At 35.6% G+C, this 13,575-nt stretch overlaps 1 protein-coding gene across 2 annotated transcripts in view; it reads left to right on the top strand.

Moving 5' to 3' along the window:
• GTF2F2 (general transcription factor IIF subunit 2) overlaps nt 1-12,822 on the top strand; it is a 167,528-nt gene extending 154,706 nt beyond the window's left edge. For both annotated transcript variants that reach the window (XM_031958395.1, XM_031958394.1), the window contains one exon: nt 12,139-12,822. In XM_031958395.1, the coding sequence (XP_031814255.1) occupies nt 12,139-12,258 (120 nt within the window). In that variant the 3' untranslated portion in view covers nt 12,259-12,822. The remainder of the gene's footprint in view (nt 1-12,138) is intronic.
• Nucleotides 12,823-13,575: the final 753 nt, after the last annotated feature.

The following is a 13,575-nucleotide window of genomic DNA, read 5'->3' as shown; positions in this document are numbered from 1 at the left end:
ATTAAATTTGTGATAGATTAATTAAAGTTTAGGGGAAGAAAGTACTTGGATTTGTGTCTTTATATTTCTTTTAATTTTTCTCTATACTGTATTATTGTGTTGAATTTTTCAGTCACAACTCAAAAAGATCATATCCCATGCTACCTCTTGAGAATTTAAATTTGTTTCAGTGAGGGGACTAATCACATTGACAAAATTAGAGGCCATTGTATTAGTGACATATTATATTACCTTGTGCAATCAGAAAGGTAACTGCATAGCTATTTTAATAAAGTATTATATTGTTGTAGGAAAAAAATGCTGGTTGAATTAGAATCATCACATACATCCCAGAGTCAAGCAGGAGCAATGTATGAGATGGGTACTACCTAATAAAATTGAAAGTACCAATGTAAAAACCTTATAATTGGTTTTCAAATAACATTGAGCTAAAAAATTATATTAAATCAGGAAAATACTATTACCAATATCATCTACTGTCTCATCTTCCTGTCTCCATTTCTTATTATTGCTCCACTAAGCTAAAATAATAAAGTCAAAATCTATTGCTGATTTTCCTCATAACAACAACAAAAAAAATCTTTCCCTTAATTTCCTGATTCCAAAGTGAGACAAAGTACATTTTTTTTTTTAATATCTGCTGATTCTTATTAAATTGTCCTGGTTTTTTGGGGTCTGGAACTTATTTTTATGCTTGGTATGAGGATGAATGTTCCTTTCAGTAGACTTTCTAGAATAATCAGTGTCATTCTCTGTAAGGCATAGTATTATAACTTTAATCTTCTAACACCATCTTATGTTTATTTCCTAAAATTACGTCAATTGAAGGGAATAATTTCAGCCTTTTTAAATCTGCATTTTTTTTTTTCTCCTAACTTCCTATTCTGACTTGTTTAAAAGGTGAGGAGTGAAGGAGGGAGTGATGCAGAGAGGGGAAGTGATATGATGGTTTTGATAGCTTGATATCCCTTCCTTTTGACATTTCCTGAGACTGAGTTTTTATTTCTTTCACTGCTTCCTATATATATGGATGAATACAAGCTACTTTTTATTATAAAATGTGACTTTTCTGAATGCAGATTGAAGGCATACTGTTTTTTATTTTTTGTGTCTTTTTTTTCTTTTGGTCTGTTTCTTCTATCATAGCATGACTAACATGAAAATATTTTTATATGATTGTGTATAATCTATATTCAATTGCTTACTGTCTTAGGGAGAAATTAGTTGAGAGAGGGAGAGAAAAATTTAAAAAAATTTTAAATGAATATTCAAAGTTGTCTTTACATGTAATTGGGAAAAAAATACTATTTTTTAAAAAGGGACCTTCCCAATGAATAATAATCAACTAGGAAAACAAAATGTAACTTTTTAATTTTGTTATTGGAAGCTAAATTTGAAAAATGTCTCCTTTTGGTTAAAAAAAATGGAGTAAATACAACTCGTTTTAGCTAAATGGGATGATGCATAAAGATTTAATCTTACCATTGACATTAAACCTTTCTCTCAACTCAGACTTTTTTTTCTCTAGTAAATTTCTTTATTTTTAATACACATTGCTTTATGAATCATGTTGGGAGAGAAAAATCAGAGCAAAAGGGAAAAACATGGGAAAGGTTTAAAAAAAAAAGAAGTGAACATAGCATATGTTGCTTTATGTTCAGTCTCCTCCTTAGTTCTTTTTTTGGATGCAGAAGACATTTTCTATCCAAATCTATTGGGATTGCTTTGAATCACTGAACCACTGAGAAAAACCAAGTCTTTCATGGTTGATCATCACACATTCTTTTTTTTTTTTTTTTTTTTTTTTTTTTTTTATAATAGCCTTTTATTTACAGGTTATATGCATGGGTAACTTTACAGCGCGAATTTGTTAAATTGCCAAACCTCTTGTTCCAATTTTTCACCTCTTACCTCCCTACCCCCTTCCCCAGAGATCATCACACATTCTTGCTGTTATTGTGTACAATGTATTCCTGGTTCTGTTTGTTTTGCTCAACATCAGTTCATGTAAATCTTTCCAGACCTTTCTAAAATCAGCTTATTCATCAGTGATATTCCATTATCTTTCATATACCACAACTTGTTCAACCATTCCCCAAGTGATGGGCATCAGCTCATTTCCCAATTTTTTGCTACTACAAAAGGAGCTGCTACAAACATTTTTGCACATGTGGGCCCTTTCCCTCCTTTATGATTTCCTTGGGATTACAGGCCCAATAATGGCACTGCTGGATCAAAGAGTATGCACAGTTTTATAGCTCTTTGGGCATATTAACCTATTCTTTTTTTTTTTTTAATATGAACAATTCTGTATTCATTGAAAATGATGCTAATTCATTGTGAATTTGTCTATTGATACAAAATACACCTTCAGAAATTCTAAGCTTGCCTTTGATTTCAGTTTCAGTGATGTCAATATATTTTCTTCCTTCAGTAAGGAAGATTTTTCTCTTTCAATCTCATTAATGTAATTGTCAGAGTGCTGAGGTGCTGTAATTCATTTCACAGCTTTCAAAAAGACATTTGTGCCATCTTAATCTTTATCTGTTGTCTTCAGTGTCTTTGATGCTTCATATATGTATTCCTAGGTAACAAATTCAGAATTCACTTAATTGTGCCCTGTCACCTTGGTAGCCACCATTCCTATGGAACCTAATTTAAAGCATTCTCTATGATGTTGTCTAAGCCACTCAAGCAGTGAGATAGGCCAAAAAGACCCTTGGATTTGAAATCATAAGGACCAGACTCTTGACTGACACACACTCTCTCTCTCTCTCCCTGCTTCTCCCCCCCCCCCCCCCTTCTCCTCTCTCTTTCCTCTCTCTCTTCCCCCTCATCTACCCCTTTCTCTCCCCAAAATACAAGGTGTATGACCCAGAACAAATCACTTCATCTTTGATTTTACTTCATCTGAACAGGGGCGGGAATGATAATACTACTTGCCCTCATTGGCTTCTTTAGGTTACTGCAAGGAGTGGAAGTGATGGTGTTTTAAAGTGCTTTGTAACCATCAAGCATTACATACACAGAATAAATTGTTACAACATGAGAACATCATGCAGGGAAAGATGCCATAGAAGCCACGTGTATCAATCCTGTGACTTCATCTATAGCATGTTGTTCAAATTTACATGTTGGTATTTAATTCCAGGTTAATTATATTAAGGTAAAATTGGTCCTCTTACATCCAGATTACAAAAAGTTCATTATATTCAATAGCAAATCAAAGGAACACAAGTTTTTAGAAAAAGAAACATATGAATAGCATCTTTGATAATCAAATTTTGAATTGTGATTTAACCTGAAAAGGAGTTAAGGAAGGAAGCTGTTTCAAATGGTAAAAGTTATGGGTCTAAATCATCTGTGGCAAAAGTATATGAAATTAAAAGTCTTAAATGGGAAAAGAATTAGAGAAAAAGTAATTTCCTACGAATCTCTGAAAAATAGCCAGTAGAAACTCAGAAAATATTGAACAGAATTCTCAGCTAAGCAGAGGGTAAATGCAATTGTGGGCAAAACACATTCATACTAAAATGAGTCATATTTCAATTGTCTTGAGGAGCTACTGTAATAGAAATTAACTGGAACAAGAGCCTGAAGTCATAGGTGCTAATGTACAAGAGCCCTTGCAACTGGAGATTTTCCATGCATTGTCCCTTCTCTCCCCCAAATCAGTCTTCTTCTAATTATCTCTTTAAATGATGATTACTCCAGTAGAAAGGAAACTCTTTAACACCAGGCAGTTTCTTTCATCTCATCTTTGTGTCCTCAGTGCCCAGCACATATTGCTTTGCATTAAAATTCTGTACTGGAACAGAGGAGATGCCCTTTAATTCCTTAAACCTTTAAGTCAAATTGTGGAAAGGATTTGAGTAGATAAACTTGCACGTGGCCTCCATCAGAATAGTTAGAAATGAACGTTTTTGCTTAATTAATAATAAATGCACTTGACCTTGTCAGGTAAGTCTCTGCTTTAAAAATAAGGAGATCTGGGGACTATTGGCTTTATTGTAATTTATTGTGGAACTTTTGAGAAGCTTTACTTTCATAATGTCATAGGAATCATAGATTTAAAGAGCTAGAAAGATTCTTGAGAATTCATGGGGTGATAGAAGCTTATAAAGGGGAAATTGTCATCATGATCATCATATCTGCCCTTATAGAGTTCTCCATAACTGGTCAGTCAATAAGAATAAGAGGCCAGGCCCCTTAGGTCTGAGGCCATTGGTCTTCCCACTGTCCTGTCTGTGTATTCTAACAAAACAATGTAAAAGATGGTGGATCTTTTTTTTTTTTTTTTTTATGTTTTTTAAAATGAAAAAATAAGGAATAATTTTAAAGGTCATAATTTTCAATTATTTGGGATATGAAAAATCTTACAGATGGAACATCTCATTCCATGAAGAAGCTAGACAAATGGGGTGATACAATATTGAAGACATTTACATGACTATTGGTATTGGTACATGTTACTTTTTCTTAAGAATTGTCTTCATTTATTACTTTATACCTGGACATTGGGGAACACAAGGAAAAGTTTTTCCTAGGTCTGTCTGTTGGTTCATTCACATACCTAATCTGTTAGATCGGGTTTTGTAGAAGAGAGCTAGAACAGATCCAGCCATTCTGGAGAGCAATTTGGAATTATGCTCAAAAAGTTATCAAACTGCTGCATATCCTTTGACCCAGCAGTGTTTCTACTGGGCTTATATCCCAAAGAGATCTTAAGGGAGGGAAAGGGCCCCACATGTGCAAAACTGTTTGTGACATCCCTTTTTGTAGTGGCAAGAAACTGGAAACTGAGTGGATGCCCATCAATTGGAGAATGGCTGAATAAGTTGTAGTATATGAATGCTATGGAATAATATTATTCTGTAAGAAATGACCAAAAGGATGATTTCAGAGAGGCCTAGAGAGACTTACATGAACCGATGCTAAGTGAAATGAGCAGAACCAGGAAGTCTTTATACTTGGTAATAACAAGATTATGTGCTGATCAATTCTGATGGACATAGCTCTCTTTAATAATGAAATGATTCAAACCAGTTCCAAATGTTTAGTGATGAAGAGAACCGTATACATCCAGAGAGAGGACTGTGGGAACTGGGTGGGGAACACACATAGCATTTTCACTCTTTCTGTTGATGTTTGCTTGAATTTTGTTTTGTTTCTCAGGGTTATTTTTCCTTCTTCATCAGATTTTTCTTGTGCAACAAGATTAACTGTATAAATACATATCCATATATTGGGTTTAACATATTTAACATGTATTGGACTACCTGCCTAAGGGAGGAGGTGGGGGGAAGGAGGGGAAAATTTGGAACAGAAAGTTTTTCAAGGGTCAATGTGGAAAAATTACCCATGCATATGTTTTGTCAATAAAAGCTTTAATAAAATAAAATTTTAAAAAAGAAAAAAAGAAGAACTAGAGAAGACAGAAAGACAGCTGTTCATAAGTGAAATGAGATACATCAGGAGGTAGGAGTTAGTGGCCCTTCTCAATAGGTCTCCAGTAGAGATTAGATGACCACATGTCAAAGAATTAGAGTGGTTGAATTCTGTTTTGGAGCAGGACACTGACTTCTATTTTCCCTTTCTTTTTATATAATACCTCTTCCTTGTTTCACAGGGCTAGTAAGAATTATCATTATCCTGACAGGGTTTTTTCCAAAGTTATAAGAACTTTGGCCATTAAAAATTTCCTTTTTCGCTATTAAATCTTCAGCTAGAAGGATATTCTACTTGAAATTATCAGCTGCCATTTTGTTTCACATTTGCAGTGACCCATAAATTGAATTTCATATGTAACTTCTTGTTCTTTAGTACCAAACTCATTTCATCATCCTTCATCTCTTCTAAAAATAACTGTGGAGCATAAAACCACAACCAAGCAGTAAGCACCTAGGTTAAAACAGAGACCTCACTTGAGAACAGGAAATTCGCTTGGTAAAGAAAAGTGTTATTTTGGAATTCATAACCCCAGGTTAGTTTTGTGTGGGCAACTTGATTCTTTAACAAAAACCAACAGAAATGAAGCAAGCTAAAACATTTCATATATTTTGCTATTAGCAAATTTGCTATTAGTAATTTTCTTCCTTAGCAAAGAAAAAATGTGTAGATATAGATATATAAATAGATTCCTTTTCCTTAGAGGTTACATTATTCAAAAAAAATTTTTTTAGTTTAAATGCAATCTTTGCATAAATATTTGTATAAGATCTCTGAATAAAAGCTGAATTGAGTAACATTTTTACTTTACATACTAAATAATGAGAGCTTAAGTTTCAAATTTAACTTAAAGGTAAATTCATTCTGTGGGATATTTTAATTACCCTCTCGAAATTGAGATATATTTTTTATGCAGAGCCTCCCACATATGTGGCTAGATTCCTTTCCAGGTATCACCCATCGTTTTGTTTGGAGCATCCATAGAGAAAAGAAATCATGATTGAATGGTTGAAAGAAATGGCAAGGGTGGGAGGAAGGAGAGGAAGAATCAGAATCAGTAGGCTGCTCTGCCATGTGATTCTACATATATTGGCTCAGGCTTAGGAAGAAGGAGGACAAAGAGTCATGGACTGGGGAAAAGAACTCCACTTTTCTGCCTTGAAACCACATTTTCCCCCTGCATTGGTTTCCTGGTCCTTTGCCCTATTAGAACACACACATGACTTGCTTTTCTTTCTCGCAGAACCTGTAGGACTTTCTTTCTCAAATTCAGTCTGGCTGTAAACACTCCCACACAGCTCTTTGAGGAAGAATTGCTGGACCTGAGCCAGTTGATTCCTTCAGATCTTGTGCAGGCCGAGTACTAGAACACAGTCTGTAGTGAGAAATTTCCCCAATCTTTTGTGGTAGAAAGTTGATTGACAGATTTCTTTGTTAAAAAATATAATGAAAGGCCAAAAAAAAAAAAAAAAAAAAATCCACAGGAGGAAGAGACAAATTCCAAAACTTCTTATACTAAATACCCTGAATATTCTTTCTACATATAATTGTTTTGCCTTTATGGCATTTATCAAACACAGTTGTTCCTTAAGAACTTGATTTGGTAACCCCCCTCAAAAAAAGAGAGAGAGAGATTTTTGCTAGTCTGATCTTATTGGAAGATTATGAATCTCCTCATCTTTTTATGTTATCCACAGTTTCTTTCTACCTGAATAATTTACAGACTTAGTGCCAAAGTAACCTCATCACTTATGGGAAGATTGAATAATTGAATTTATGCCACAACATATTTCTCAAACTATGAACCACAATCATACAAGGATATAAGTAGTGTGTTAGGGAGTTCCACTTAGCTGGTAGCATTGACTCCATGGTATAATCTCCTTCAGGCTGTAACATTTTCCAGTCCAATTGCTCTAATATTTTCTTCTTAACAATCATGTCTTTTTTAAAATTTAATAGTATTTTATTTTTTCCAATTACATATGTAGATAGTTTTCAGCATTCAGTTTTGTTTTGTTTTTTTTAATTCAATAGCCTTTTATTTACAGGATATATGCATGGGTAACTTTACAGCATTAACAATTGCCAAACCTCTTGTTCCAATTTTTCACACACACCCCCCCCAGATGGCAGGATGACCAGTAGATGTTAAATATATTAAAATATAAATTAGATACACAGTAAGTATACATGACAAAACGTTATTTTGCTGTACAAAAAGAATCAGACTCTGAAATATTATACAATTAGCTTGTGAAGGAAATCAAAAATGCAGGTGTGCATAAATATAGGGATTGGGAATTCAATGTAATGGTTTTTAGTCATCTCCCAGAGTTCTTTTTCTGGGCATAGCTGGTTCAGTTCATTACTGCTCCATTAGAAATGATTTGGTTGATCTCGTTGCTGAGGATGGCCTGGTCCATCAGAACTGGTCATCATATAGTATTGTTGTTGAAGTATATAATGATCTCCTGGTCCTGCTCATTTCACTCAGCATCAGTTCGTGTAAGTCTCTCCAGGCCTTTCTGAAATTATCCTGTTGGTCATTTCTTACAGAACAGTAATATTCCATAATATTCATATACCACAGTTTATTCAGCCATTCTCCAACTGATGGACATCCATTCAGTTTCCAGTTTTTAGCCACTACAAAAAGGGCTGCCACAAACATTCATGCACGTACCGGTCCCTTTCCCTTCTTTATAATCTCTTTGGGATATAATCCCAGTAGTAACACTGCTGGATCAAAGGGTATCAGCATGCAGTTTTGTAAGATTTTGAGCTCCAAGAAACTGAGTGGATGCCCATAAGTTGGGGAGTGACTGAATAAGTTATGGTATATGAATGTTATGGAGTATTAATGTTCTATAAGAAATCATCAGCAGGATGGTTCCAGAGAGGCCTGGAGAGACTTACATGAACTGATGCTAAGTGGAATAGAACCAATAGAATATTGTACACAGAAACAACAAGATTGTGATGATCAACTCTGATGCACTTGACTTTTTTCAACAGTGAGGTGATTTCAGGTTAATTCCAATAGACTTGTGATAGAGCCATCTTCATCAGAAACAGGACCATGGGAATGGAATGTAGATCACCTTTTTTGTTGTTGTTTGCTTGGTTTTTTTTTTTTTCTTTGTCTTTTTTTTTTCCTTTTTAATTTGATTTTGTGTGTGTGTGTGTGTGTGTGTGTGTGTGTGTAACATGGTATGTGTAGAAATATGTTAAGAAGAGTTGCACATGTTTAACCTGTATTAGATTACTTGTTATCTAGGGGAAAGAGAGGGAGAAAAATTTAGGACACAATGTTGAAAATGTTGAAAACTATTGTTGCATGTACTTTGAAAATTAAAAAACTATTATTAAAAAATTTTTTTTAATCTTTTGAGCTCCAAATTTTTCTCCTCTCCCTCTTCCCCAAAAAAGCAAGAAATCTGATATGTTATGCATGTACAATTGTGTTAAACATTTCCTCATTAATCGTGTTGTGAAAGAAGAATCACAACAAAAGGGGGAAACCACAAGAAAGAAAAAGTGAAAATAGTATGCTTAAATCTGCATTTAGACTCCATAGTTCCCCCTCTGGATAGCTATAGGTTAGCTGACTTAGGTCAAGCAGATGTGTACTCCATCAGTTTTAGATTTGAGAACAAGCAGATAATCCTTGCATAGAGAACGAGAACATTTTTCCATGTCTAGACATTGACTTCTAGAACTTTGATGACATTATTTGATTAGCCTTCTATACTTCTCCTTACCTCTATTTTCTTTCCCTCTACAACTTAGGTTACACTTTGCTACCAGACCTGTCTTCCTTAATCACAAAATGGGTTATATCACTCTTGCTCAGAACCTTTCAGCTGTTCCCCATTATTTACCAAGTGAAATTCAAGTTTCTTAGCTTGCAAGGTCTTCCAGTTTGGTGTTCCTCTCTGTCCGGTCTTGTTTCATTGTTATTCTTCTCCACATACACTGTGCTTGTGTACTTGTGTACTTGTAACAAAGTGTTGGTTTTTTCCTCCCCTCTGTCCTGTGCTCTTCTACTTCTTGTACCTCACAGTTTCCTAGTGCCTTAAATGCCCTGCCTTTCTCACTTCCCTTCCCCCCCCCCCCTTCTCTAAAGCCCAAATCTCTCCAGCCCTCCCATGATATTTCTCACCTTTCTTAGGCATCATCAAGTTTGGTTTTATATTAGGGACTTGGTTTAGCTGAACTCAGTACCTCACCCAGTATCCACAATTGTTCACTTAGTAAGTGCTTAATAAATACTGAGGCAAAGTAAGAGAATATAATGATTCGTTGCAACCTCTGTATCTCCATTTAAGGGGAAAGAAGTCAAAGTTCATGCCTTGTGACTTGCTGCCACTGGTGTTGTCTTTATGTGAAGGGAACCTAATATGCTTATATCCTTATACCAAGCCAGCCAAGCAAAAATGGGGGAGCCCCTCCCCAAAACAGCAAATGTCCAAGGAGCTGTGGGAGGGGGGTACGTGTGTGTACACACTCGCGCCCATTTCTTACCAACTCATTTCTCACCAACTTGGCACTGTGACAAGTTTGTATCTCAAAATTACAGTTACTCTCAAGGAAAGGAATCTTGACCGGGAGTTCTCTCTCACACTGGGAGGTCTTTTTATTTTACCTTCTTTCAATCATTTAACCTTAAAGGCAAACCACTGTTTTGCAGCTGCTTTTCATCCATTTACTTAATTCACTGAAACCGAACATATAAATCACCATATTGGCCATTTTGTACTTAGATTACAAATAATTTGTGCCTAACTCATAGCTTTGTGTTTATGGTAACTTTTCTGTGAGTTCTTAGGTGTACGCCTTTTAAAAATGCAATTTAAAGTAATAGGCATCTGTCATCTGGGCTGCTCAGAAACATCTCTGTCTATGTATCCAGAAAGGGCCCTACTGGGTCACTGGGAGACCATAGCCCCGGTGCTCACTTGATCCCTTGCTGCCACCTGCTGGGCTTGGACTGGGAGTGCTGATGTCATGGGACAGAAAGCCTTTGAAACAATTTTGTTTTGTTTTTTAAAAACATTGAGCCTTTGATATGTGATGGTTGTGGGAAGTATGAGTTACAAGCATTCCCTGTTGAATGCCTGTCATCCTGATTGTTCATCTCAGGGAGCTAAGCAATAGACTTGAGAAACCTTCAGAGGTAGTAGAGGCTGTCTGTGAAGATCCCTCAGCCCAGGCGTTCAGAACTTAGTTTCTGTCATAAGCCCTTTCTTAAAGGCATGTGACAAAACACAAAATTACAAGGAATTGTGTTGAAATAGTTGCCGATTTTTTAAACCAGATTTACAGGTCCCAGATTATACATTCTTGACTCTAACCAAAATGCTTTGCTTTAAAAACTACAACTGAACTGAGCTTCCTCAAAATCAAATAAGTGATTTGTCCATCACACAATTGTACAAATTCAATGATTAAAATTTCAGTGATTTTATCAAAAATTCATTCTTCTCCTATCAAAGTGAAGTCAGTTTCTAAGAGAATTCTCCCATCTTTTATCTTCATTAGCACCACCCCAAAAATTCACATTTAGAAAGCAACAGGAGAGATCTTATGATGCTCCTGGTGTTTTCCCTTGACATTCCAAGAGAAACAGGAAGACATTCAAGGGCCCCAGAAACTAAGGGTCTTCTTTCTAACTCCACAACTAGAAAGTGGAATTTTGAAACCATGTCTGAAAGTCAGGACTCATTTTCCCCTAAAGGAGAAATAATTAAATTAACACTGGTCAGCTTATAACATGCTTCTTCTTTCCTCATCTGTCAGCAGGGATGCAGTTATTTGCACACTGGAACAGCACAGTATTGAGTTGGGTTCTATGATAGATTAATCCATAGGGGTTTGGATCCTTTTTTTCTCCTTTTAGGTAGCTTCATTTGCTTTTCTTTTGGTGAGGAAGAAGTGTAGAGCATTGCATGCCCCCTTAGCACATGAACTCCAGGGTCACCAATCAGCAGACTACAGTGTATTTTGAAGCACTTTGCTATCATGACTGAATTTTCCCTGATGTCTTACAACCCAGGACATGACCTGGGAGTAACTGAGAATATGACTGGCTGATCAGGCACCTCCTGTGACTAGCAAGCTTGGAGTTCCAGATTTCTTGATACAGGCATTTTGTCCTGTATATAGGCACTGCACTGGTTACTTCATAATAATGACCCTCTCTGACCCCCTTCCAGACTCTTGTGGCCCCTCTGCAGCTGCTGGCTTTGTAACTTCATGTAGAACTCCATGATTTACTCTCAGGATTGGCAGCGATGGATTATTACTGCTACAATTGTTATTAATGAGGTATCATAATAATAATAAACATTGAACGCCAGTAATTTGCTAGGTGTTCGTGTATTTTTAACTAGAAAAAACCCCTCTGCTTTAAATTTGATGGCATGCATAGATTTCCAGCATCTTGTAAATTGAAATACATGGTAATTGTATGTGTGGTATGACTAATAGTATAGTGTCAGAAGCCAGCATAGCAGAATTCTTAAACTGTAGTCAAGAAATCCCTCTGAGAGCTTGACATTTGTCAGGTCGTAATTTTTGTTACAGAAAAGTCTGCTCTGGCAAACAAATAATTGTATTTTAAGCAAAATATAGTGATTATCTATCATCGTAATCTAATCTGTTGTGGTTTCTTTTTTTCTTCTTTAGATATACCTGAAGGAAATCTTGAGAGAAATAGGCATTTACAATGTTAAAGGGACCCACAAAAATACCTGGGAACTGAAGCCAGAGTACAGACATTACCAAGGAGAGGATAAGAGTGATTAGGAAGACCTCATCCATATGCCCACAAGAAGCTGATAGGGTGAGCTTGTGACTGTACTAAGCAAACCCTGCAGCCGTCCTCAAAACTTTGAGCAGTCTGTTAAAGAGAGTAAAGTGACGGGTACTTTTTAATTCCTTCAGCTTCATTTCTTTGTTTGTTTTTTAAATAAAGTTTCTAAAGTTTGGGGAGGGGGGAAGTTATTTATAAAAGAAATTTGTAATAAGCCGATACAAGGGATTGTTTTGCTTAAAAATTGGTTTTGTTTTCAAGTGTTGGCTTTAAAATGTCAAATGAGGAAAGGTTTTCTAACACCATAGGAAAGACTTGAATTAACAGAGATGTCTTCTTGGATGAAACTTTGCCATTACCTGCCCACAGTGGACAATCGATTCAAAATAAACCTGAGAAAGGGAGACCATCACAGTCTCCTGAATGAAAAAAGCAAGACTTCTCCACTCTGAAATGTGCTCAAAAAGAAAGTTACCTAATAAGGTTTTTTTTTTTTTTTTTAAATGTGATCATGTTTTAGGTTTCAATTTATCAATAAAAGAGACCATTTTAATTTGTACCAGAGTATTTTATATTCTTGGGGCCCTGGTGATTCTAATTTGAAGAGTAAAAAAAAATGAAGAACTACTTCTCTATTGTTTCTCTTTAACTCAATAGAAATATTGAGTTACTAAAAGGTGAAGCATGTTAAAAAGAGGAGACAGGCAACACTGGGCCTCTACAAACATATACTAGCTCAGTGCATAAAGCTCTGGGCCTGGAGTCAAGAAGACCCGAGTTCCAATTCTGCCTCAGACACTAGCTATGTGATCCTAGATAAGTCACACCTGTTTGCCTTAATTCATGGAGAAGGAAATGGCAAATATTCCGGATCTTTGCCAAGAAAACTTATGGATAATATTGACACACCCAAATGACAGGACAAGTCATTTAAAAGGCTTGTTGATTTACTTGAGTCTCACAAAAAGAGATTTCAAGGAAGAAAAAGGAAGCAAATTTTAAAAAATAAGAATTTGTGAAGTCCCATCATTATGGAATACTTTAAAGCTAAGGTAATTCTAATTTTTTTTTAATCTTAAAAAAAAAATAATAACCTGACAGAAAAGACAATGCAGAATCTTTTGTGATAAAGGTCTGGAAGTAAAGTAGTCGCTTTTAGTTTGGGAATGGTTAAATGTATTATGGGATATGACTCCTGAAATATTTTTGTGCAGTAAGAAATTACAGATATGATGAATTCAAAGAAACATGGAAAATTTTATGAATTCATGCCGAGTAAGTTAGCAGAATCTGAAGAATATATATAATGG

Source organism: Sarcophilus harrisii, chromosome 3, assembly GCF_902635505.1.
Source record: "Sarcophilus harrisii chromosome 3, mSarHar1.11, whole genome shotgun sequence".
NCBI lineage: Eukaryota > Metazoa > Chordata > Mammalia > Dasyuromorphia > Dasyuridae > Sarcophilus > Sarcophilus harrisii.
Note: the sequence above shows the minus strand (reverse complement) of the source record. Positions and strands in the feature narration are given on the sequence as shown.